This window comes from Fundulus heteroclitus, unplaced genomic scaffold (genome assembly GCF_011125445.2).
Source record: "Fundulus heteroclitus isolate FHET01 unplaced genomic scaffold, MU-UCD_Fhet_4.1 scaffold_36, whole genome shotgun sequence".
NCBI lineage: Eukaryota > Metazoa > Chordata > Actinopteri > Cyprinodontiformes > Fundulidae > Fundulus > Fundulus heteroclitus.
Genome location: NW_023396770.1, coordinates 1,692,151 through 1,716,968, shown reverse-complemented (window position 1 = coordinate 1,716,968; position 24,818 = coordinate 1,692,151). Strand labels below are relative to the sequence as shown.

At 44.8% G+C, this 24,818-nt stretch overlaps 1 protein-coding gene across 1 annotated transcript; it reads left to right on the top strand.

Moving 5' to 3' along the window:
- On the top strand, positions 1-24,539 carry LOC105934375 (pleckstrin homology domain-containing family G member 3). The gene is made up of 18 exons (XM_036130581.1): positions 1-263; positions 4,579-4,991; positions 7,885-7,985; positions 8,073-8,142; positions 8,227-8,273; positions 9,487-9,637; positions 10,668-10,802; positions 12,111-12,293; positions 12,368-12,460; positions 13,858-13,944; positions 14,032-14,065; positions 14,141-14,233; positions 14,327-14,359; positions 14,582-14,592; positions 14,715-15,014; positions 18,400-18,489; positions 18,788-20,156; positions 21,922-24,539. Exons 1-18 carry the CDS (start codon positions 89-91, stop codon positions 22,785-22,787), a joined length of 4,251 nt encoding a protein of 1,416 aa, XP_035986474.1. The 5' UTR covers positions 1-88; the 3' UTR covers positions 22,788-24,539.
- The last annotated feature ends 279 nt before the right edge of the window (positions 24,540-24,818 follow it).

The following is a 24,818-nucleotide window of genomic DNA, read 5'->3' as shown; positions in this document are numbered from 1 at the left end:
TCTGCACCTTGACTTCACAAGTGATGTTTGAACCTTCTGGACCAGCTGAGGCTTAACTTTCAGCTGCTCTGGGATCATCTGGGACCTGATGGGCTATCAGTGGAGCGTGTGGCGGAGTCTGGCAGGAGGTGGAGGAGGTGGAGGAGGAGGAGGTGGTGTAGCTGTGGTCAGGTGTTCATGTGCAGAAGAGAAGGTGAGGATCTCCTTCAGGAGCGCTGGAGCCGACCGGCAGCTCAGACGGGTCTTTGTGCATCGCTGGTTTGGTGAGTCGCTTCAAAGCTTTAACGACCCTGAAGAGTCAAAGTTACTGACCCGGTTCATTAAGTTACTGACCCGGTTCGTTAAGTTACTGACCCGACCCGTTTCTTTACTAAATGAACTAAAAGTTTGAGGTAAACCTGAAACTCCTGCTTATCTCTGACAACCATCTTTAAAGGATGCTTCCTGTCGCCTCGTTCTGCAGGTTTTACTGTGAAGTTTCTGCTGCGGCTCGCTTTCATTTCCCTCCAGAAGGCGGTTCTGTGGGGGTTCTGGTTGGTGTAACGGACCCGGTCCGCCTCTCAGGTGTTTGAATGTAAACTCTGAGCGCTGACTGGCTCTCTGATCGCTTATCAGCTCCATAAACTGCCCCCCCCCCCCGCCTTCCTGCAGGGTCAGTGAACGCCTCGCCGAGTGGCAGGAAGCCAGGCAGCTAACGGCAGCATGTGGGATTGTTTTCGTTCAAACAAGCCCTCTTCCTCCTCCTCTTCCTCCTCCTCCTCCTCCTCCCGCTGCTCGGTGTCGGACTCGCGCTGCAGCTGGAGTGTTTTCCACACCCCGCTGGTCTCTGCCGTGTGCAGGAACTCTGGATTTTGGTCCAGCTGCTCAGGAAAAGCAGCGTTTCTGGATCTGGAGCACAGCTGGGATCCTCTGCGGGTTTGAGGAGCAGCTCGGCTCGCTGTGCTGCTGCCAAGACCTGCAGAGATTCCCGCTAACATGCCGGCTCTTCTCTTTCTGTTCGTGGCTCCAGCAGAACCGGTTTCAGCTCTTCTCGTTCGGGTCAGCGATCATTAGCGGGTTACTTTCCACTGGCTCAGGTCGCGTGTTGTTACGACTCTCTGAGGGTTTCTGGAAATTCACAGATCTTTCCGGTTTGACCCCCTGAAGCGAATCCTGCCTGAGAGATTCTAGTTTCTGTACCTGAACACACCCAGAACCACTGATGCTGAACTAAAGGAACGCTGCCTGTGCTGTAATAGAGCCGCAAGTGGAATCCCAAATATATCATCACAGCATATTAAAATGTGAAGGGAAGGGCTGGTTGGACGCAATCTGACATTCAGCGTGTCAGGAAGTCCCTCCTCTCAGCAGGCAGAGTCCAGTTTCTCTTAGGTTTACAACATTAAAGGACACACATCCTGCAAAATCCTCCTTTTTTTTAGCCCTTTAATACATTTTGTTGTGAACTTGGAGTCTCTAAGAGTGCAGGAAAGTTGAATTTGGTCTCTTTAGGCGCTACGTAGGTATTTTTATATTGTGTTCAGGCAAAGTGGCTCCTTTAGGTTTTAAAGAGACGGCACCAAAAAATTAGTTTCTCTCAGACGCAGCTCAGAACGGGGGGTAAAAGAGGGGCTGTAGAGGTGAACTAACGAGGAATTCAGACCAACTCTGCAAAAACAGAACCAGAAATAAGTAAAATGTTCTTAAAATGAGTGTATTTGTCCTTGATTTGAGCAGGTAAACAAGATGATTAGCCAATGGAATAAGATTTTTGGACTTAAAACAGGAACAATTCATCTCCATCATCTTATTTTAAGTGCAGTATATCTAATTATCTTATTTTAGAGGACAAAATACTCATTCCATTGGCAGATGATCTTATTTACCTGCTCAAATAGAGCATAAATACGCTAACTTTAAGAATATTTTAACTTATTTTTAGATCCGTTTTTGCAGTGAAAGCGTTGCAGTTTCACTTTATTTAGACCACAGCTGAATGATTTCAGCGTGAAAAGGAAGAACTGAAGAGCATGATATGTTCCCTTTAAACATTTGGTGTAACAATAAAAAAGGGTTCTGTGAGACGTCACTAAAATAGTGTCTGGATGATCGAGGCCTGGATGGTTTCCAGCTTCCTAAGGATTAATGAAAGTAAACCTGAAGTCAGTTTTTGGCTACGGCTGAAACCCCTGCCTGCAGATTTAGGACTCCTATCAATTAATCTTTAATTTAATAATACTCTGGTCGGAGCAGTCGTCAGATCCAGCTTTTATCATTCTGTTTACTAAAATAAAACATACATTTAAGGATTTATTTTAAAATTCTTTTTATTTAATTTTTGATAAAAATGAACTGGCTGAGGAGAAAGTTTGACCCGCTCTGCTTTGCAGGATCACTTTAATTGAGACTCGTCGGAGGCTCTGTCAGCAAGAACAGACTGTTTTAAGGTCACCATACGGCATCTGAATTGGATTTAAATCCAGACTTTGACTAGGCCACTCCAAAACCTCACACTTTTGAGTCATTCAGAGGTGGCCTTGCTGCTGTGCTTTGGATCATCGCAGAACATCAATCCGTTCATCTGTTTATCCGTTTGTTTGTCTTTGTACTTTAAATTTTAAAGAAGGATATAAATCCCTGGTAATGTGAGTCTGTTATAATTCAGTTTTTTTTTCAGGAGCGTTAAACTCAAGTCTTCCCAGAATTCCTCCAGTTTCTTTCACAGAGATGATCAGGGACCAAAGTGTGACTCGGTGTAATTATTTTTCCACATCAGGTCAGGTTGGAGCGGATAACTTTCTCCCTAATGAATGAAATCATCATTTAAAAACAGTTTTTCATTTTTACTTTTTATTTCTAACCATTAGTAAAATAAGTTAAAGTGTGACAAAAAACCAAGAAACAGAAAATCTGCAAGGGGCACAAACTTTTTCACACCAATGTGTCCTGACCTCTATTAGATGTTTTCAGAGGGATGAAATACTTTTTACCTGAACTTTGTCCTAATTCAGGTAATATTTGGGATGCTGAACAGAAACCTAATAGTACGGTGCGTGAGGAGGTTCTGGTTCTGGTTCTGGTTCTAACAACCATCTGTTTCCAGACCGGTTTTAGGTGTGAGGAGTTGTTGCACAGTGTATTTTAGCTTGTCACATGGTCATGTGACCTGTAGGATAATGAAGGTAATATTTGCTGCTACACCTGAGCAGGTGAGCCGCTCCGAGTGTTTGGGCAGGACTGCTGAGTCAACAACATGTGACCCGGTGAACTTAAGCGTAAATAGGACCAGGAAGGGCGGGTCAGACATTTCCACCGCGCTTTGGTCATTTAACGCTGGAGATAGGCACCAGCAACCCCCGCGACCCCATGAGGGATAAAGCGGTTTGGAAAATGGATGGATGGAAGGCCACGCGTCTCTTCAGTAACTACATTTAATAGTTTTTTCTAAAGAGCCTTTGTGGTGCTGTAAAATGCTGTAAATGCAAAAAAGGCAATAAAAATAGTACATAAACGATAATTAGAGAGAAGATGTAGAAGGAAAATGGCGTCCAGCACATCAATAGTCCTACTGGAGCAGATAAAAAGTTTTTGTCTAGTTTATTATAAGGAATTACATTAGTCTATGGTTTCCAGCAGGAGAGAGAAGGTCAGACATCTAAATGTGAATCCAGGGTTAAAGAGGTCAGAGCTTAATACCTCAAGTTTTAATAATTCCCTTAACATTGTACGAGTACTTTTGTTGTTTCTGTCTTATTTAAAGTTTTAAAGAAGCTGAATAAAAGCCAGTCGATCAGTTTAGATAATTTATTGAGCTTAAAAGATGCACAGCTGAATATCATTGGCAGAAAGGGGGAAGAAAGTGAAATGTTAGTGGTCCGAGTATCCAGCCTTGGGGAATCCCGCGGGTTAAACATTCTCCAGGTTTTCTGACGGGTTTTTCTTTGGACTTTGGGCGTTTTTGGTCCTTTTTCCCTCAGTTTCAGTTCAATAACTGTGGAACTTATGGAATGTAAGTTGTAGACTACATTCCTCACCTATGGAATGTAGCTTTTTTTTGCCCAGTCTGATCATAACACATACTGGGTTATGTCAGTGTTGAGCTCCTCTGATGTTTAATGTCCAACTTGATTAGATTCTGTACATTTTGTTCGGATCGCTCTTGATGTCGGCTCCATAAAGAATGTTTGGACTGAGCGTTCAGTTTCTACTGGGTGTAAAAACACCTGATGATGTTTACATTCCCAGGATTCCTAGCATGCGTAGCCGTGTGTGATTCACAGCTTTGGCGACGCTCAGAGATGCTTTTTCAGATGAAATGTTCCCTTTAAAACTCCCTTTTTTTCACTTCCTGCTTCCTCATAGTTTTAGGAGCAGGAACCTGAAATTACCTCCCCATAGCTGCAGCTGGAGCCCCCCCCCCCCTTATTGCTAAACCCGATATTTGGCCTTTAAACGGGTCTTCCTGCATCCTCCCTATGCACGATTTGGAGTGGTGTGCGCTTCCCTCCAGCTGTGAGCGTAAAACCGACTGCTCCTGGTTGTCAGGGACTCATGGAGGATTTGATTTTTCAGTTGTATAATTTCTTTGTTGTTCCTCAGAGTCGCCTCGTCTCTCCATCGCCTCCATCAGCAGCGATGAGCGCGCTCCATCCGCCACGCCGTCGGACTCCTCAGACCTGCCGACATCAAACCGCCGCCCGGTGAGCCTGATCTCCACGGTGTCGTCGGGGTCCGGCTCCTCCAGAGACGACAACCTCGCCCCGCCCCAGGTGCCTGAGGGGTCGCCCGGCGTTGACCTGAACCACAACCAGAGCCCTGAGAGGAGGGGGCGGAGCTTCATTCACAACAAGAACAACAACAAAGCGTGGACCCCAAACCGAGCCTCGAGCCGCCGGCAGCAGTTGTCCTCCTTAATGGCGCCCAACCCTCAGCTGACCTATCTGGACCGCGTCATCATGGAGATCATCGAGACGGAGAAGATGTACGTCAGAGACCTGCGGATGATCATAGAGGTGGGTCAGGGACGCCACGGTTCTGTCGGTTTTTCTCTCATTTCCGTCACATTGCTCTGACGTTTCCGTCTTGACACTTTGCCTCGTTTGATTTGGACTTTCTTCAAGTGACTGACTGGGATCAGCTGTCGTTTACCTTCAGAACCGTTTCCGGTGTTAAGAGTTGACAGCGCTCTGCCTGGCACCACGTTTGCTAGAAACCAGCTGCAGTAGATGTTTAACGGTCCGTCTGTTAACTCTGATGGAAACCAGCTGCAGCAGATGTTTAACGGTCCGTCTGGTAACTCTGATAGAAACCAGCTGCAGCAGATGTTTAACGGTCCGTCTGGTAACTCTGGTAGAAACCAGCTGCAGCAGATGTTTAACGGTCCGTCTGTTTACTCTGCTAGAAACCAGCTGCAGTAGATGTTTAACGGTCCGTCTGTTAACTCTGCTAGAAACCAGCTGCAGCAGATGTTTAACGGTCCGTCTGTTAACTCTGCTAGAAACCAGCTGCAGCAGATGTTTAACGGTCCGTCTGTTAACTCTGATAGAAACCAGCTGCAGCAGATGTTTAACGGTCCGTCTGTTTACTCTGCTAGAAACCAGCTGCAGTAGATGTTTAACGGTCCGTCTGTTAACTCTGACAGAAACCAGCTGCAGCAGATGTTTAATGGTCCGTCTGTTAACTCTGATATAAACCAGCTGCAGCAGATGTTTAACGGTCCGTCTGTTAACTCTGATAGAAACCAGCTGCAGCAGATGTTTAATGGTCCGTCTGTTAACTCTGATAGGAACCAGCTGCAGCAGATGTTTAACGGTCCGTCTGTTAACTCTGATAGAAACCAGCAGCAGCAGATGTTTAACGGTCCGTCTGGTAACTCTGATAGAAACCAGCAGCAGCAGATGTTTAACGGTCCGTCTGGTAACTCTGATAGAAACCAGCTGCAGCAGATGTTTAACGGTCCGTCTGTTAACTGCTAGAAACCAGCTGCAGCAGATGTTTAACGGTCCGTCTGTTAACTCTGATAGAAACCAGCTGCAGTAGATGTTTAACGGTCCGTCTGTTAACTCTGATAGAAACCAGCTGCAGCAGATGTTTAGCTGTCCTGCTGCAGCTGGTTTCTATCAGAGTTAACAGACGATGTTTAACGGTCCGCCTGTTAACTCTGATTGAAACCAGCTGCAGTAGATGTTTATCGGTCCGTCTGTTAACTGATAGAAACCAGCTGCAGCAGATGTTTAACGGTCCGTCTGTTAACTCTGATAGAAACCAGCTGCAGCAGATGTTTAATGGTCCGTCTGTTAACTCTGATAGAAACCAGCTGCAGCAGATGTTTAATGGTCCGTCTGTTAACTCTGCTAGAAACCAGCTGCAGCAGATGTTTAACGGTCCGTCTGTTAACTCTGATAGAAACCAGCTGCAGCAGATGTTTAACGGTCCGTCTGTTAACTCTGATAGAAACCAGCTGCAGCAGATGTTTAACGGTCCGTCTGTTAACTCTGATAGAAACCAGCAGCAGCAGATGTTTAACGGTCCGTCTGTTAACTCTGATAGAAACCAGCTGCAGCAGATGTTTAACGGCCTGTCTGTTAACTCTGATAGAAACCAGCTGCAGCAGATGTTTAACGGTCCGTCTGTTAACTCTGATAGAAACCAGCTGCAGCAGATGTTTAATGGTCCGTCTGTTAACTCTGATAGAAACCAGCTGCAGCAGATGTTTAACGGCCTGTCTGTTAACTCTGACCTAGCTAGAGAACGACTCTTGGAGCGAGAATGAAGGGAAAGGTGAAGAAGACGGCGTTTGTCTGGTGTAGAGACGATGGTGCTGAGGAAGAGGCGGGGCTGGAGGTAGCAGGGATGAAGATGCTGAGGTCCATCAGAGGGACAGCTCAGGTTAGATGTTTGGAGATAAAGCCAGACTGAGATGGTTGGGATGGCGAGGAGATCGGAGGAAGGATGCTGAGGCTGGAGCGGCCAGAGAGATTTATAGCTGGAGGTAAAGAGGACATGAAGGTAGTCTGTGTGAGAGAAGAAGATGGAGTTAGATGGAGACAGAAGCAGAGCCAGGCTTGGTGAGAACAAACAAAGCTGCAGGTTTTTCAGAGACACAATGTTCAGCAGTGAAGAGACGAGGAGAGGACAGAGGAGGACTTCTCCTGGTGCTGGAGGAAGTGACGTGGCACTATAATTAACAGGTTAAGAGGGATTACCTGCTTATGTAACATCCAGGGAGGGAGAGAGAGAGAGAGAGAGAGAGATGGGTGGATGCAAACCCAGAACCTGAGTCAGGAACACAGACCGGATCTGGACCCAGAGGAGACGATTGATCCTGAAATGAGGTTTTTGAACCCAGGCAGGACGTGTTAATGCCAGGAATAGAACCTGAATTAAAAAATATTGAGAATAAAAACATAAAATCAACAAGATGTGATAATGTTGTTTAAAATAAGTCAGTATTTCATGGATTATAAAAATCAAAAGTTTTATTTTTTTGAAAATTTGCAGTCTCTGTGCATTTAAACAGAAAATACATTTCACTATTTATTGGGCCTCTTTGGAAAAAAAAAAATGACATAGTAAATTTTTCCATTAAATATCATCTAGATACGTTAAACTGTCGTGAGTTATAAGATTAGTATCATTGTTGTTATTGCAGCAGAAAAACAGGAGGCAGCAGGCCTACAGTTATGTCTGTTAAGTCTGCCCCCTGCTGGAGTAAAGCTGTCATTACAACTAAAACTGCTTGGTAACTGCAGGTTTACTGTGTAATTTCTCCTTTTTTAGATGTATGTATGTTTAATTCACACTGAATACTGAAGCTAAGATAAAGAATTTTGAAAATATAGAGACTAAAATCCTTCCTGCCGCTCATCTCCTCTGTTTTAATCTCTGTCCATTCTCCACCTGCAGCATTATCTCAGTCACATCATCGAGGATTCGGAGCTCTCGGAAAACCACGACCTGGTGGCCGCTCTTTTTGGGAACATCGAGGACATCTACGGGCTGAACAGGTGAGCAGATGCAGAACCGGACCTAACTGAACACCTGATGTGTGTGTGATGAGAAGCGGACCTCACAGCTGCTGCTCCTCTCCACAGCGAGCTGCTGCAGGACCTGGAAATGTGTGACAACGATCCCGTCGCCATCGCCTCGTGTTTCGTCCAGAAGGTGAGATCGGGTCAAGCTTTCAGCTGCCGGTTCTGGTTCTGGTTCTGTGAGAAATGTCCTCACCTGCTGCCGTGTTTGTTCCAGAGGGAAGACTTTGACATCTACACTCAGTACTGCAACAACTACCCAAAGTAAGTCCTGAGCAGAGAGAAGTGGGACTGATCTGCGCTGCTTTCCTCCTCCTCACTGCTTCACCCATCATTCCACTCCCCAACGCCTCACCTGTTCACACCTGTTCACACCTTGATCTGTTCCCACCTGCCGTTCACCTCCTATCCGCTCTATATTTCAGCTCGTTCACCTGCTTTTCATCAGTCCTCATGAGAGCAGATGAAATGTCTGTTAACATCGGCCCGTCTGTCTGTTCCTTACCTGGATCCACCTTCTTTCTTATTTTCCACACCTGCTTTTTGTCCCTTCTTCATGGTTCCTAATCAAATCTTAATTCAATTGCATCCGTTTACATCATCCTTACCGTCTGTTCATCACCTGGTTTAACTAAACGCTGCATTTCCTGGATGCCTCCTATCACATTTTCTCCTAATCACACCTGTTCTCGTTTCACTTTGGATTTTTACTCCCGCTGTTTACCTGTAAAGCACCTGGTTAGACCAGGTTTCCCTTTTCCTCACCTGTTCATCTGGTTCCTACCTGTCCTCAGGCTGTTCTCTTCACGCCGTGCCTCTACATTTTCCTTTTTCTTTCCCCCCACACCTGCAGTCCATCGGTTCCTTACAGGATCCAGATCCCATTTGTCATTTGGCTCTTCAGCAAATCTGATTGGGTACACCTGCTGTCTACCTGTTGTCTACCTGCTCACTTCCTGGTTACACCATCTGTCCTCTCAGATCTCTGTTGTTTTTCTCTTCACTTCCCTCCTAGTCACACCAGCTTGTTACCTGTTCACACCTGTTCACACCTCGTTAACAGCCCCCCCCACACTCATTGTTTGGCTGTTTACTCCTGATTGGATCTTATTATTTAATCGTACGCGTCCGCACCTGATTGCCATTGTTCCACACCTGGTCTGATCCTTATGTGCAATAATTTGTGTCACGTTCACACCCCTTGATGACGTTCCCACAGTTTCCTCACACCAGGTTTCCTCTGTCATGGGTTCCCACCTGGATCTACCTGTTCACAGCTTGTTTCCGCCCATGTCCACCTGTCCAACCTAAATACCTGCTATGTTTTAACATTTCCACACCTGCGGTTTTTCTACACCTGTATTTCCTCTTTTTCCTGTTTTTACCTGCACACCACTCGATCTGCTGTCATGTGATAATTAAACCTGTCCACCACCTGTGTTGCCTCACCTGTCCATTCCTCTGCACCTGTTGCAGCTTCAGTCGCAGCGCTGACTGAGTGCATGAGGGATAAATCTCTGGCCAAGTTCTTCCGGGACCGTCAGGCGTCCCTGAAGCGCACCCTGCCTCTGGGTTCATATCTGCTCAAACCCGTTCAGAGGATCCTGAAGTACCACCTGCTGCTCCAGGTACCCCAGCGTCACACCTGGGCTCCATTCACACCTGTGTAGTGCTTTCCAGGAGGAATACAATAATAGAGTCGTACGAGTTTGTGCTTTTATTTATGGCTGAATTTGATTTAAATACTTTCTAGTTATTGAAAAAGTGTAAATAATTATTTTTTTATTCCACACTTTGTGCATACATGCATCTGACACTTATTCCAGGTTCCATAATTGGACACGGCATAAAAAATCTTTTGTAAATTCATGTTGATTTCTCGTTTTTATTTGAAATTTGGCTGAAAATGGTCAGAAATCTCTGAATATTTGCATTTTCTGTGGGGTTTTGTTTTTTTAAATGGAAAGGTTTTGAGAGTAACTTTGCTATTTTCTCGGATTTTATTTTACGAAAAAAAAATTCCCTTTTTTTCCCCAAATGTAATTATTTGAATTAAAAAAAAAAAATACTTATTACAGATTTTTTTATTTAAAAAAATGATTTTCATATTGCATTTTACAGATCACATTCTCTGCACTTCAATATGAAAGACAAAATCTGAAAATAAATGTCAAAATACAAAATCTATAAAAATATTTTTTTTGAAAAATAAAATTAGAAAAACAAATTTGAGAAAAAAAAATCTTAAAAATAAATAAAATCTGAGAAAACAGTAAAAATTACTTTATAATTTTTTTTGATTAAGAAGTTAAGAAGGTTTTCAAAGTTTGATTTCTGGATTCCATTTTTTATTTTCGAATTTCATTTTCAAAAACGTGACTCTTTGCTTGAAACAATATTGGTACTAAATTTCCTCCATAGTTTTGTAGGAACCCTGGACTGAGTTTGAAAGCTGGATCATAAATACTGAACGTTGATTTCAGGACAGTAGAAACACAGCAGCTCACGTTAGTTTATTTTTGCTAATAAATTATAGCATTTTATTCCTAAAAATAAGTCGTCGCTGTTGAATAACCAGTAAAGGATCATCTGCATAGAACCGGATGTTTCCCACCTGACTGCAGCCGCTCTCCTCTCTTTCTTTGTGTTGATGTTCAGGAGATAGCAAAGCACTTTGACCCAGAGGATGAGGAGGGTTACGAGGTGGTGGAGGACGCCATCTACACCATGACGGGCGTGGCGTGGTACATCAACGACATGAAGAGGAAACACGAGCACGCCGTCCGCCTGCAGGTCACTGACGGCAGCTTTTTAGTCAAGATAATCACTAAATCATCCTACTCTTAAATAATCGCCACATTTCTCTGCAGTCTAGTATCTAAGAAATGCTCTGGCAGGGTTATAGAGTATTATAAGGGTGAATACATTACAACATGACCAGAAATATTATTTATTCTAAATATTTAGAGTAATAATTTTGCAAGGCACAAATTACTGTGAAGCTTTAGCCCGTCTGCACGTTGTTGTTTTGTTTTTTTTAGCCCGTCTTCACGTTGCTGCTGGATTCTCTCTCTTCCTCTAGAAAACAGGCTGTTGATTCTCTTTGGTTTGGATCAGTCCAGTTTGCTGTCGATACCAAAGTCAATATAAGCTGTTATTGGTACTTTGGGCTGTGTGGGTCGGTGCCAAGTCACTAAAAAAGAAATCAGCATCTGCCTCAAGCATGCTGGCAAAGGGAAGCATGAAATACCGTATTTTTCTGGACTATAAGGCGCATTTAAAATCCTTATTCTCAAATATTTATCATGGTCCTTATATCTGATCACCGTTGTGTTTACTGACTGATTTTCTGTGGTACAATGAGCTCAGAAATCTTTTAAGATGTGTAAGTACGACTTTGGTTAGCAATGAAGCTGCTCAGCTCAATGGATATTAGGAGCATTACGGTACACTGAGTCACTACCTGAGGACCCCTGAGCTGTCTACCAGACTGCCTGACTGTAATGTCTAAATAGTGAGCTGTGGACGTGTAGGACTGATATTACACACTTATAATATTTAGTGCGCCTTATAGTCCGAAAAAATACGTTACTATAATTTTTTTTCCCTGTACTTTTTCCTTCCACTCAACTTTCCATTGATTTGTTGGAAAACAGCATCTTAGCAGCCGGCTTCATTAGCAATGACCTTTGGTGGCTCATCCTCCTAGTAGAAACCAGCGGTCTTCCCCATGTTTATGTTGGCTAAACAAAACATTTCTGTATTAAAAATAATTATTTAATAGTCTTCTGTAAAAATCTAACGTTCTAAAACACTCTCATCTCATCAAGCCAGAATCATTAAAATCAAGAGAAATATTTATTTCACTTTGTGTGCTATAAATACAAATAACCCTTGAGTTTTACTTTTATGAATTGATTTAGTGAAATTAATTTACTTTAAGATGATATCTTGATTTACTGAGATGCTCCATAGAAGCAGAACATGCAGTTTTTCAATAAAAAATAATTTGCATGTAAATCAGAGTTTTTATCTTGGCATTCGGCACATTGAGTCATTTCTGTTAAAGCGGCCGTCCTCTGGGTGTTGGACTCTCTGCAGGAGGTCCAGTCTCTGCTGCTGAACTGGAAAGGAATGGACCTCACCACGTTTGGCGAACTGATCCTGGAGGGAACCTTCAAGGTTCCCCGGGCCCGGCACGACAGGACGCTCTTCCTGTTCGACCGCATGCTGCTCATGACCAAGCGCCGCGGCGAGCACTACGTCTACAAGACGCACATCCCTGTGAGTGGACGGGCCGCCGGGTTCTGATCAGTAGCTGGCTTCGTTCTGATCTTTGTCTCTCTGCGGTTCTCCAGTCCTCAGCGCTGATGCTGTTCGACGGCGCCAAAGACTCGCTGAGCTTCAAGGTGTCGCATTTCCAGCAAATCAAACAGCCTCACACTTTGCAGGTGAGCCGCCGCGTCAGCTCTGAGGCTATGGAGCTAAATCAGGCTCATAATGTTTGTTTGAAAAATTAAGATTTCTAAATAATTTTCAGATTCAAGTTTTTTTTTTTTTTACACTTTCCAATTTTTTTCCCCCAGTTTCAAACTTTTGGCCTAGTTTTGGCTCAAATCCTAAAAATATAGTTTAGATTTTTTATTTTCAATTTCAAACTACGGTAGCATATTGCTGTCAAATGTTTTTTGAAAACTATCATGTTCTAACAAGATAATTATAGTCTTCTTCTTAAATGAGTCTCATGGTCAATACAGCATAAAAGTGTACTACTGCCACCATCTGGATAAAATTATCATGTTTGTACAACATAATTATGTTATACCATGATAGTTTGCAGGTGATCCACCGTGTCAGCTCAGAGTCTATGGAGCTAATCTGCGGTCATAATGTTTGTTTGAAAAATAAAACATTTGAAACAAAAAAAAAATATTTTTAAATTATTTTCAAATTCATGTTTTTTTTTTTTTTATTAACACTTTCAGTTTTCCAGTTTCAAACTTTTGGCCCAGTTTTGCTGTGGGGGCGGGGCCTCGAATCCAAAAAAAAAAAAATAGTTTTGATTATTTATTTTTTTTCAGCTTCACTTACAGAAGCAAATCGCTGTCAAAATAATTTTTTGAAAACTATCATGTTATAACAAGATAATTATAGTCTTCTTAAATGAGTCTCATGGTCAATACAGACTAAAAGCGTACTACTGCCACCATCTGGATAAAGTTATCACGTTTGTGCAATATAATTTTCACGTTTATACAATAAAATTACCACGATTGTACAACATAATTATGTTATAACATGATAGTTCGCAGGTGATCCAGCTTGTCAGCTCAGGTTATGGAGCTATTCTGTGGTCATAATGTTTGAAAAATAAAACATTTTATATATATATATATATATTTATTTATTTAGCTCCAAAAGAGGCGGGCCGCGGTTACCGGACGAGCTCCTAGCTTCTGCGCCGGCGTTGCAGAAAGTCAACAGATCAGACTTTATCTGACCTTTTTTATGAGGAAGCTGTGGCAAACAGTAAAGTTTTCAGTCCATAGTTACAGAAAATATATTTACAAAATAAATGTTTCCAGAGAACAGAGCCCTAAGGAACCCCAATATGACTGTTGATCAAATTTATAATTTCCAAATGATACAAAGCAGTCTGGGTCTACCAAATAAGCCATGAATGTTTGTCGTATAAAACCACTGTGGCTTGTTCAGAAACCTGGAAACCAGTGGAAACATTTAGGATTCAGCTTCTACAATCTAAAATGTGATGAAGACCCATTGACTCTGAGGAGGATAATGAAGCCGTGGCTGATCTCCCGCTGCCTCTGTTTCTGTCGTCTTTCAGGCAAAGTCGTTGGAGGAGAAGAAGCTTTGGGCTCATCACATCAAACGCATCATGTTGGAAAACCTCCCCAAGGCTGTCCCACAGAAGGTCAGGGGTCAGAGACATCCCATAATAGGCCAGCAAACATCCGCCCAGAGTGGCTGCACTCACCGGAGCTGTGTTTGTGTGTTTCAGGCTAAAGAAGCCATCCTGGAGATGGACTCCATCTGTGAGGATGACTCTCTCCTGCTTTTCTCCCTGAACCTGCGGCCATGTTCTGAATCTTCATGTTGTTTTCCTGCAGGTCCTGCAAAGTACCGCTACAGCCCCGAGCGGCTGAAGAAGACGGTGACGGAGGAGTTTCCTCGAGAGGCTCGTCAGGGCCGCCGGCAGTCTGGTACTCACCCTCACCGCATCAGCCTAGCTACTGATTATTTATCATTATTGGCGGTCTTATTTTATCTGTGCAACTGCTTTATTGTTTCTGCAGAACCAGCCAAACAAATGCTTAAGAGGGCCAAAGGTAAAAAATAGTTTTTTTTCTTATCAGCCGGCACAGTTGACGGTAGTTGTTGGTGTTAGGAGGCTGAATATCAGGAGATAAATGCATAAATGTGTGTTCTGACTCTAACGCATGCTTTCTGCTTTCAACCATTCAAACGTCCGCTGCCATCCTGCCGCTGCCCTCCTGCCGCTGCCATCCTGCCGCTGCCGTCCTGCCGCTGCCCTCCTGCCGCTGCCTCAGCGCCTCTGGAGGTAAGAAACTCGGCCGTCTACAGCGTGCATGGCTCGGTCAGTGGTTGTGAGGCGTGGTCAGATGTTACGTAGCATGCGGGTGATGGCGAGCGGCAGGATGAGCAGTGTGTGACGTCCTGCAGCACGCCAACAGCGAGGACGCCTTCCCGGACGACAGGCGCTCGCTGCAGGGCGCCGTCAGCAGCAGCACGCTGGGATCCGGCAGTCTGGGCGAGTCGGACGTCCCGGAGGACGGGTTCGCCAGCAGGGGGGGCTCTCTGGAGAGACTGGCGTGCAGCGAAGAAGAGCTGGAGGAAGAGGCGGGGCGGCTGGATGGGTTTCTCCTCCAGGACGAGCAGGTAGAGGACTTTGCCAGCTCTGTGCTGGCTGCCATCTCCTGCTGGCACTACAGCTTCCAGGCCTTCCTTTCCTCTGCGGGGACGGTGAGGCTCTCTGCTGCTCCCCCACGGCCCCCCCCCCCCCCACCCCCCCAGCCCCGCCTGCACCAGCTCCATAACGCTGTGACCGGACCGCCAGCGTAACTCCAGCTGCCCCACAGTAACCGCTGCATGGGTTTAATGTGTGGGACTAACCAGGCTGCCTGCATGCTGCTGCTGAACGCTGAAGCAGGTTCAGTCACATTATCGATGTCTGCAAACCCCAGACATGATAACCAAGGGACAGTCCTTTAAGCTCTTAGTCTGCATTCCTGTTAGCAAGTATTTGTTTTCAGTGTTGGACCATCAGTCTGTCCCAGATTTGGCGTTTATGTGCATGAGGAGAGCTTTAGAGGATTCAGCTGAGGCTCAGGACATGTTGTCATGCTAGCTTCCTGTCTAGCTGGACCAGAAGAGACAAAATGTCCCCTCTCTGGTTTAGGGCTGGGCGATAAATCGATTTAATCGATTAATTCGAATTTACAATTCTTTAAGATTTCATTTTTGGAAAATCTGGTTTTTATTTTGACAATACACTCATTGGGTTTCCATGAAGAGAACAGCATGTGATGCTGAATATATGTATTGTCAAAATATTGTTAAGTGGAAACTTTTTTTTACCATAATACAAGGTACTTCATTTACTTATTTAGTTTTTTTTAACTTAGTTTGAAGTTCACAAGTGCAGTGAAGCCTGTTCTTAGCTCAATGTGTAAAACCACTAGCAGCAAATGTTTTGTTATATTTTCATTGTTTATAATGGCACGGCTGCCATCTTGTTTTACAAGCATGTTTCACAGCATGTTTTCAGTTGCACTTTAAATTCAGGTCAACTCCCTGACGAAATACTTGACATAAAAAGCAAGGTTTTAAAATAATTTCCTTAATTTCTTTTTATGAAACAAAAAGGAGGAAAAAAATTGATTAATCGGATTTGGTATGATAAAATCAGAGATTTATTTTTTTAATCCATATCACCCAGCCCTACTCTGGTTTTTAATACAAGTACGGGGTAAGGTAACGGTCAATATAAACGTCCGCGTAGGTCTTATGAACCTGGAAATGTAAGTCGATAAACGTGAATAAATTCAAATTTGTATTTGTTTTTTGGTTGTCAGCTCACACATACGAGTGACATCACATTTCATCTGTGAGAATACAAGGTTAGAAGTTACAGAGCTACAACTTTGCAACAGTACAAGTATGCATCACAAATTTACAACTACGTTTTGGAGTCGTACTCAGAAATTTGCAATTCATGCTTGTATTTTTGCAAAGTTGTAACTTGTGTTCTCACAGATGAAACGAGATATCGTGCATATGTTGGAGTTGACAACTAGGAACAAATACAAATCTTACATTTATTCACGTTTATTGACTTACATTTACAAATTCAGAGACCTACGCGTCATTTATATTGATAGTTATCTTACCCCATATGCATGTCATTTAAAACCTTGTGCCAACTTTGTGATGACCTGGTCAGACCTTACCAGGACAAGCTGCTCTCCTTTAGCAAGCTTTCAGCAGAGAGACTGAAGAGACTCGGTCAGAATAACCTTATAGAATCAGGACTCTTCGGCCAAAGCAGTCGCCATCATCAGAGTGTCTGAATAGAGCAGTCAGGGAGGAAGGAGGCGGGAAAAGGAGCCTGAATGCAGCTTGTTTTGTCCAGGAACTCTGCAACGTTCCTTATTGGCACTAAGGAGCCATAAGGTATCCCACAATCCTTTGCATGCCATGACGTATCAGCACAGCCGGCTCACAGAAACCAACTAAAACCTGCGTAGAGCAGAGAGTATTCAGGGTGTTTGGATGTAGCCTCTGTTCACTCTTCATAGACTTGACTGAGATTTGGACTTAATGCTTGACTTAAACATTTGAGCCCTGCGTTAGACTTGCCTCCAAAAGACTCGATGTTTTATTCACCCTTTCCTCCTTGAATCTCAGTGCTTGACTTGAACTCGTCCCTTGAAGACTTGAGGCTTTTCCCCCTGAGACAAGAAGCTTGAATTTGGCTTTCCTTTCACAGACGCTTCACCTGAACTTCCCCCTCAAACTCCTTAGACCTGGACTTTCTCTCCTCTGAAAAGGACTTTAGCTCCATCCTCTGCTTTGACCAGAGTCACAACATGAAAGCTAGAAATTTATCATTCCCCAAACTTAGCCACTTAAAAGTGAAGTAACTTACGGAAAAGTTGAATTACTGAGGGAATTAATAGTTAGAAATTAAAGCAGAATCTTGTTAACATATAGCCACACCCAGGCTTGGTTGCTGTTCTGGAGTTCCTCAGGGTTAGAGACCCTGTAGTTTTCTACAAATCTGTTTGAAGGAAAGGAAGAAACAAGCTTCATCCTAAAGGACTTGATCAAAGAAAGCTGATCAGTTCCCAGAAACAAGAGATTGAAGCATGTTGGTGTAGAACACTGAGCTATAATATACACTGGAGTGCTAATAGCAGCTGTTAGAACGAGTCACCTTGAAGCCACCAGCCGCCATATTGGTACTCCCTATTTCCCCCCAGTAACAGCATCGAATAACGAGGATTTTCTCATGTTCAGGGGGGGCTTAAAACTTTTAAAATGTCAAATGCCATATACTTTTATGTTATGTTCTAAAACTATCAAGTACTGAGAAAGTCATGTGCTGAAATATTTTGCATTTTATTTATATATATATATATATATATATATATATATATATATATATATATATATATATTTAATATGAATAACATGTAAAATATTTCAGCACCTAATTTCTTAGTAGTTGATAGTGTTAGTACATCCACTGACTGTAGAATTACCTGTGAAACGTTTTCACACAGCCAGAAAACTGCTTGTTGTTGCAACCAAATCCTGTGGGATTCTGGGAGAGTAGGGAGGAGCAAGATGGCGGCCAGTGACTTCAGTTTTTCACCAAAATCAGCACTCCAGTGTATTATATAGCTCAGTGGTGTATAATATAGGTGAATAGACACAGCGTCCAGTCTGATGGGAGATAAGATGCATAAAAACTGCTCCTTTGATACGTCACAACAACCCACGGCTTCTTTAGGCTGCAGCTTTAGTCTGATTTTAGAGAACTGGAGGTTTTCTGTCTGTTTGCAGCTTCCTGCTGTTGTTTAGTAATAAAATGCTTGAATGTTTGCTGTGTGCAAAGCTGCTGCTTGACCCTCAGCTCTGGTTTAAAGCCGCTCAGATGCTGTTTTCCATCTCTTCATGCCATAGAGCATCTACTTAACAACCGGCGGCTGAAACACATTTTCCTAATGCAGCTTTTACACCTGAACTCCAGCAGAAGTTCTGCAGATGTTCTTTGAGTGAACGAGCCCTTTGAAATATTACATTTAATGACGTATTTCAGTTCTAACACATGTTTTCTTTGAAGGAGGCAGAGAAAGGGAGGATGATCTCAGCCAGAGAAAATGGACGGCACTATGAAGAGCAGCTGAACGGACCTGAAGCCACACCTGAGCAGGTACCAGCATTCTGTTTCCTCAGTGGGGAATCTGCTAATTAAGGACATTTTAAGTGGTTCTGGAGAACTTGGCACACCGACCCGTTAAGGTTTAAATGCCAGGGGAGCCAAAGATGTGAGAATAAACTTAAACATGCTTCTGTTGACCGTTATGGTTCCGGTACCGCTGATCCAGTTTGGTCCCGGTATGGGGCGACTGGTACCAGCCTCAGCAGGTGATCATGTTCTGGCTTTTAGGCGTTGATTCTTATGTTTTGACCCGTATCGTGTTTTTTTTTTTTTTTTTTTTTTTTTACAGCAGTCTGCAGATTTGTTGCCTGTAGAGACACCAGTGGAAAAAGCAGAAGAACCAGAACCAGAACCGCCCTCTGATCTGGCTCCTTCCCCGACCCCTGAGCCCCCCCAGAGCTCCGAGGACCTGAAGCCCGACGACGACCCAGAACAGGTCGGATTACCGTCTTCTGGCACGCTCGGTTCCGACCTGAAGACCCTGAGCAGCGGCGAATCCTCCGAGGAAGAGGAGGATGAAGGCGAGGCGGCGGATAAGGAGTCCAGTTCTCCCAGCATCCTCCCCTCCTCTGTCCTGGACAAGGCCAGCGCCATCGCTCAGCACTTCTCCAACAGCGTGAAGAGGGCCAGCCTGGCCCACGACGACGCCCGCTCCCTGGGCTGCCCCTCGCCCCGGCTGGCCAGCAGAACCGGCAGCCTGCTGAGCCTCAGGTCCGAGTCCGCCGACCGACCGCCGCGGCTCAACAGCGCCTCCTCTGACGCCCCGGAGGCGGAGCCGAGCCTGGCGTCGCCGCGGGACGACGGCGTCTTCGACCCCGACCACAGCGTCCGGCGAAGGCGCAACTCCACGCTGTCCAAGCAGGACCAGCTGCTCATCGGCAAAATCAAGAACTACTACGAGAACGCGGGGAACCAGGACGCCGCGTTCGGCCTCCGGCGCCGGGAGAGCCTGACCTACATCCCGTCGGGTTTGGTCCGCAGCTCCGTCAGCCGCTTCAACAGCATCCCCAGACCGGAGGAGGTCCGGTCCGATCCGGCTGGCTCCGCCGAGTGTCTGGATCCGCCGGCCGCCGAGCGCCGCGGCGCCGTGGACTCGCTGAAGTCGGGTCAGCCGGGTCAGCCGGGCGGCGACTCTGAGGACCAGCAGCACCACGTTCTGCCGGAGGAGGAGTTCAGACCTTCGTCAGAAATGATTAAGATCTGGAGGGCGATGGAGCGGCAGGTGTCCCGGTCCCACAGCGAAGACCGAGTCTCCAGAACCGCCAACGTCGGCAGCTTCACCCGCGCCAGGAGCTGCGACCCGGAGTGTGAGGCCTCCGACCTCAGCACCATCACAGAGGGCTCCACCAGCCCGTCGCCCCCAAAGAGCAAAGCCCCAGGGCCCGGCCCGGCACACGCCCTCAGGTTCTTTGGGGAGGAGGCCGTCACCCTCAGGGCCACCGTTCCTCGGGTGGCGCAGCTGAGGGCCGAGGCCGGCGGCGAGAAGATCGCTCGGGACCCGGAGCCGGCGGCTGAGACGGACTCGGCTGAGAGCAAAGTCCGTCTCCTGGCCCGCCGCTACAGCCAGCGGATCAGAGCCGCGAGTCCGGAGGGCCGCCAGGCGGGGCCGTTCAGCAGGAAGAGTCTGAGCCGGGTGGCGGAGGAGAAGGAGAGTTCAGGTACGCTGCTCACGTCTTAGAACCGGAGACGCATTAAGCTCCGTGTTCTCGTTAAGCCGGTGGAGGTACCTGATCGGCTCAGGCGCTTCCTGATGACATCATAATACGGCAACTCCACTCAAACAAACTACATTACGCCCGCTGTCTCCATCTGTTACAATTCAATTTTATTTTGTTAATTTACGGTTATTTTCCAGTAACTTAATCGAGGCATAAAAACTTTTAATATCTTTTTGGAATGCTTCTGTGGAAGTCTGACAATTTAAATTGGTAATTTTGCCGGATCAAGTAAAGTAAGTAAAAAAAGTAAAATTTATTTATATAGTACTTTTCTCAGATAAAAATCACAAAGTGCTTCACAGTAAAATACAAATACAAAAAAAAAACAAAAAAAAACAGTATACAGCAATACTAAACAGCATTTTAAAACAAAATGGAAAACATACAAACGAAACCATAAAACCCACATGTCTAATCAAAAAGTTATCAAAAAGGATCAAAGTTACATCTTAAGAGAAATTTCTTTCCTACAATTTTTTTTTTAAAGTTGTGAAGGGAAAATAAACCATAAACTCTTATAATTTTTAATAAAAGTCTGCAGCCATTTTAATTTTATCATGGCATTCATCACTTTAAAATCAATAACGTTTATTCCTCCTTTTTCTACTTATATTACTGTCGTTCTTTCTGATCACATGTTTTTTATTATTCCAGATGAAATTGTGATGAATTTTTTTTTTTTTTTTATTCCAGTATTTGGTATATTTAAGATATATGCTGGATAAATTAATCTGGCTATCCTTCCGTTTTTGTTAACAATATTCTTCCAAAAATTGAGCCAACTGTCAAATATTTGATTTTTTTTTGTAAAATGGTTTGAATATTTGTTCTATCATTTCTAGTGTGGTCCTTGTTAATCATCATTATACCTTAATATTTGACCTCGTTTTTATAAATTAAAGTGGGTTGATTATTTAGAATTGCTAAGATTTCATATTTTTCCATGTTCATCTTTAAACTTGAAGCTTTTGAGAAAAAAGAACCGCTAATTTAACTAAATGAAATTGAATCGTTACAAATGCAGACCGCGGGCTCAGTGTAGTTTGTTTGAGTGGTGTTGCCATAAAGTGACGTCATCAGGAGGCGCAGGGACCATGGAGAATTTCTTCATAAAATTGTCCGTTTACAAACCGCAATCCTGCTCTCGAATAAAACCTACACCCCGCTATAATTACTTTAGTAAGTTGTCCAGACCAATTACAATGTTTTGTGTAATTGTGCAAACGTTAAACCAATCATCTGTAGTGATGTCATCAGAAGGCGCAGAACCCCCGAGTCGATCTGGTTAAAGGTCACAGCTCTCCATCTCTGTTCTTACTGTACGTCTGAAGAAGAACTCCCATGTGTGGAGCTCTGCTTCACCAGCAGGAGGCGCTCTCCATCAGCTCAGGAGGTGCAAGATGCAGATGCTTCTTCATCCCTCCTCCTCATCCTCCTCCTCCTCGTTAGGAGGAAGATGACCCTGTTTGTCTCGGTTCCTGTTGGGTTAAACTGGTTAATTGTATTTATGGACAGGTTTGGTTCTGGAGCCGTTTTATTCTTATTCATTTAGAGCAGAACTGTGTTTCTGTTTGACGGGTTGCTGGTTGGATTCTGTGGTTAGAACAGTCCGGTGGTTCTGATTGGTTCTGTCTCTTCCATCTGGTCTGTTTTTCTGAATCAGTGATTCACATCCAGCTCATCATGTTTTCTCGCTCCACTGCAGGTAAACCCAGCCTGACTCTGCCGCTGCTTTCTAAGAACCAGCCCTCATCTCTGCCTCTGAGCCCAGTGGACCCGGTTCTGTCTGCAGGCCCACCTTCCTCCGTCAGCCCCACCACCCCCATCGAGGGCTTCAGCTGGCCGGACGTCCGACAGCTTCGCTCCAGATACTCCAACGGCGGCCGGTCCCAGAGGGGTCCGACGGGCCGCGGCGCCGCCACCGGGGACCGCGGCTTCGGTTCGGGTCTCAGGAGGCATTCCAGCGGCTCGTCCAGCCTTCTCCACGCCGACGCCGTTACCATCGGACTCTCTTCACGTAAACCTCGGGGCAGCCGGGCCGCCGGCCGGGAGGAACGGGCCAAGCGGCTCCAGAGGGCCAATTCTCTGGACCCTCAGCTGGGTTTACGGCAGCGGAGCGAGCTGCAGAGGCTGCGGAGACCCACCGCCGCCGACCTGGAGGACGGGTTCTACGTGGCCGCCGAGGCGCCGCTCACAGACGACCCAGAACACAAGATCATAATCGTGGAGAAGCTTCCAGAAGCTGAAAAAACAGCGGAGGCGTCCGGCGGGGGCGACGGCGACGATGGATACGTCCAGATCCGTTCTCCCACCAGCAGGGAGAAGATCTCCCTCATGGCGGTCCTGGAGCGCTGCCGAGCGTACCAGGAGTCCGACGCCTACAAGCAGCGGGAGGAGGCCCGGCCCCACGAGTCCAGCAGGACCGCGGCGCCGCCGTGTTCTGATCCAGACGAGTCCAGCAGGACCGCGGCGCCGTGTTCTGATCCAGACGAGTCCCAGAAAACGAAGGCGGAGAGCGGACAGAAGAACACGGTGAAAAACCTGAGAGAACGCTTTCAGAGCCAGAGCTAGAGAGTTCTCCACGTTTCCCACAATGCAAAGCGTGCAGGTCCAGTGGTTCAGAGCGGACCGCTACATGTTGGGTTTTAACGCTTTAAGAACTGAAACTTTGAGACTCTTTAAGCCAAATAATCCAAAGCAACAATTGTCTCGCTGCTGCTCGGTGATTCCGACTTTCTTCTTTTAGTGTCTGGAAGATGAATTATTTTAAATGTTTCCGTCTTTAATGAACTTTATTTCAGGCTCATTCCTGCCGTCTCCTCTTCACACGTCTGTAAATATCGTCATCTGAGCAGGAAGCGCCGCCTTTTACTCCCAGCGCTGTGAAAACACTAACGGGTCGCTCTGGTTCTGGTTCTGGTTCTGGTTCTGGTTCTGGTTCTGGTTCTGCCTGGAGCCGGGGCGACCGGACTCACCACCAAACCGGACCGGACCTTTGTTTTTAAAAACTGCTGAGTCGACGTGGTCATCAGCGTAAAGCTTCACGTCGGAGGAAAAAAGCTTTCCATCATTTCAAGAAACGAGCAAAAAAATTAAAATAAACATTTTAGGTCATGGTTCTTGTTACCATAGCAGCTCCAGGAAGTTCTGGTTTCTCAGCTTTTGGTGCAGAAGAAAAGTCTTAAAACCTTAAAACGAAGAGCTTCTGGGTTTAAAACCGTCTCTAATAAAATGAATTAGTTAAAAAGGAACGGCGGCGGTTTAAATCTGCTCATTTTTGGCGTAACCGTCCCAATAATCTGGGCTCATCATGATTTGACTGAACCATTCTCTGAATTCAGGGCTTTATAGACTGAACTGGATCATTTTCTGCCACAAACTCCAACTCTGAAGCGTTCTGAAAACGCTGAGTTATGGTTTAGGCTGAAACGGTCTAGTCAAAGTCCACGGGGCAGCAGGACATGCAGTCTGGGTCTGATCAGATAACCGCAGAGCAGAGTTGATCCAGAATGATGCCAGAAGCTTTAAAGACACTTGTTGACGTGCCAACATGGAAGATGACTGTGGGGGGGGGGGGGGGGGGGGTATATTTGAGGCTGTTTGTAGTTTTAGAGAAAATCTGTGGTAAATTCAGACCTGTGGACTCGTAGAATCAGTCCAACGGGGAAAAAGAGATAATGTAACGCTTAAAATGAAAATGCTGATGATGAGAGGATAAAAAGTCCTGAGATTTCAGTAATGTGGTTAAATAATTAAAAAAAAAAAGGGCAGATAGGGAATTATTTTTTATTTTCTTAAAGCTCTGGGCTGCAGGCAATAAATCAGTCTGTTGATGATTTAACTAGGACAGAATAAATAAATGGAGTATTTTAAGAGTCAAAATATGTAAATTATGTTTAAAAATAAGTTATTTGTTTTCCTGTGTTAGCATGTTAATTCTGATTTAATCATTTTATTATAAATTTTGTGCCTTTTTTCTGATTTTTATTCAAAGTCTTATCATTTTTATTCCTTTTTTTTCCCGATAAATCATGTTTTGTTCCCCCCACGCTCTGAAACATGATGTCCTGGCTCAGAGGCACGCGGGCAGGTTGAAACCCGTCTGCTGACCTCTGGTCCAGATGCTCATCGTCTTCCTCACCAGTCCACCACTGCGCCAGCCTCCTCTTCCTCATATTTATTGGATCTCATGTAAATAGAAATGTGTGTGGATGGTTCTGTTAGAACCTCAGCGGACGGCGCTGATTGTCTGTAAATATTCTTTATCTGTGTGACGACGCCAACAACATGACAGTCACATAATTAAACGGCAGAAAAACAAGACTGATGAGTTCTTTATTTGGGTCACATGCGTACGGGAGAGCGGGCGCTGTTATAGATTAATAAACGAGCTCCATGTTCATTTCTGCAGTTTCATAATTGACATTAAAGCGGCAGGACTTCATGTAACGTTTGATTTATTTTTATTTATTTCCAGCGCTCTTTAATAGTTATAATCAACATGTATTACCATTTTAAAGTACAGTCCTTTGTTATTCCAGTACGTTGATGTTGCAATGGCTGCTGGGATTTGTAGTCTAATAAATCTGAAGGACTAAATGT

What these genes read in the sequence shown, in the direction of transcription:
- LOC105934375 (XM_036130581.1), top strand. Translation starts at nt 89, where the DNA reads ATGGGCTATCAGTGGAGCGTGTGGCGGAGTCTGGCAGGAGGTGGAGGA. An exon ending in AGCACGCCGTCCGCCTGCAG is followed by an intron (nt 10,803 to 12,110) that starts GTCACTGACGGC and finishes GACTCTCTGCAG; the next exon opens with GAGGTCCAGTCTCTGCTGCT. An exon ending in GGAGGAGAAGGAGAGTTCAG is followed by an intron (nt 20,157 to 21,921) that starts GTACGCTGCTCA and finishes GCTCCACTGCAG; the next exon opens with GTAAACCCAGCCTGACTCTG.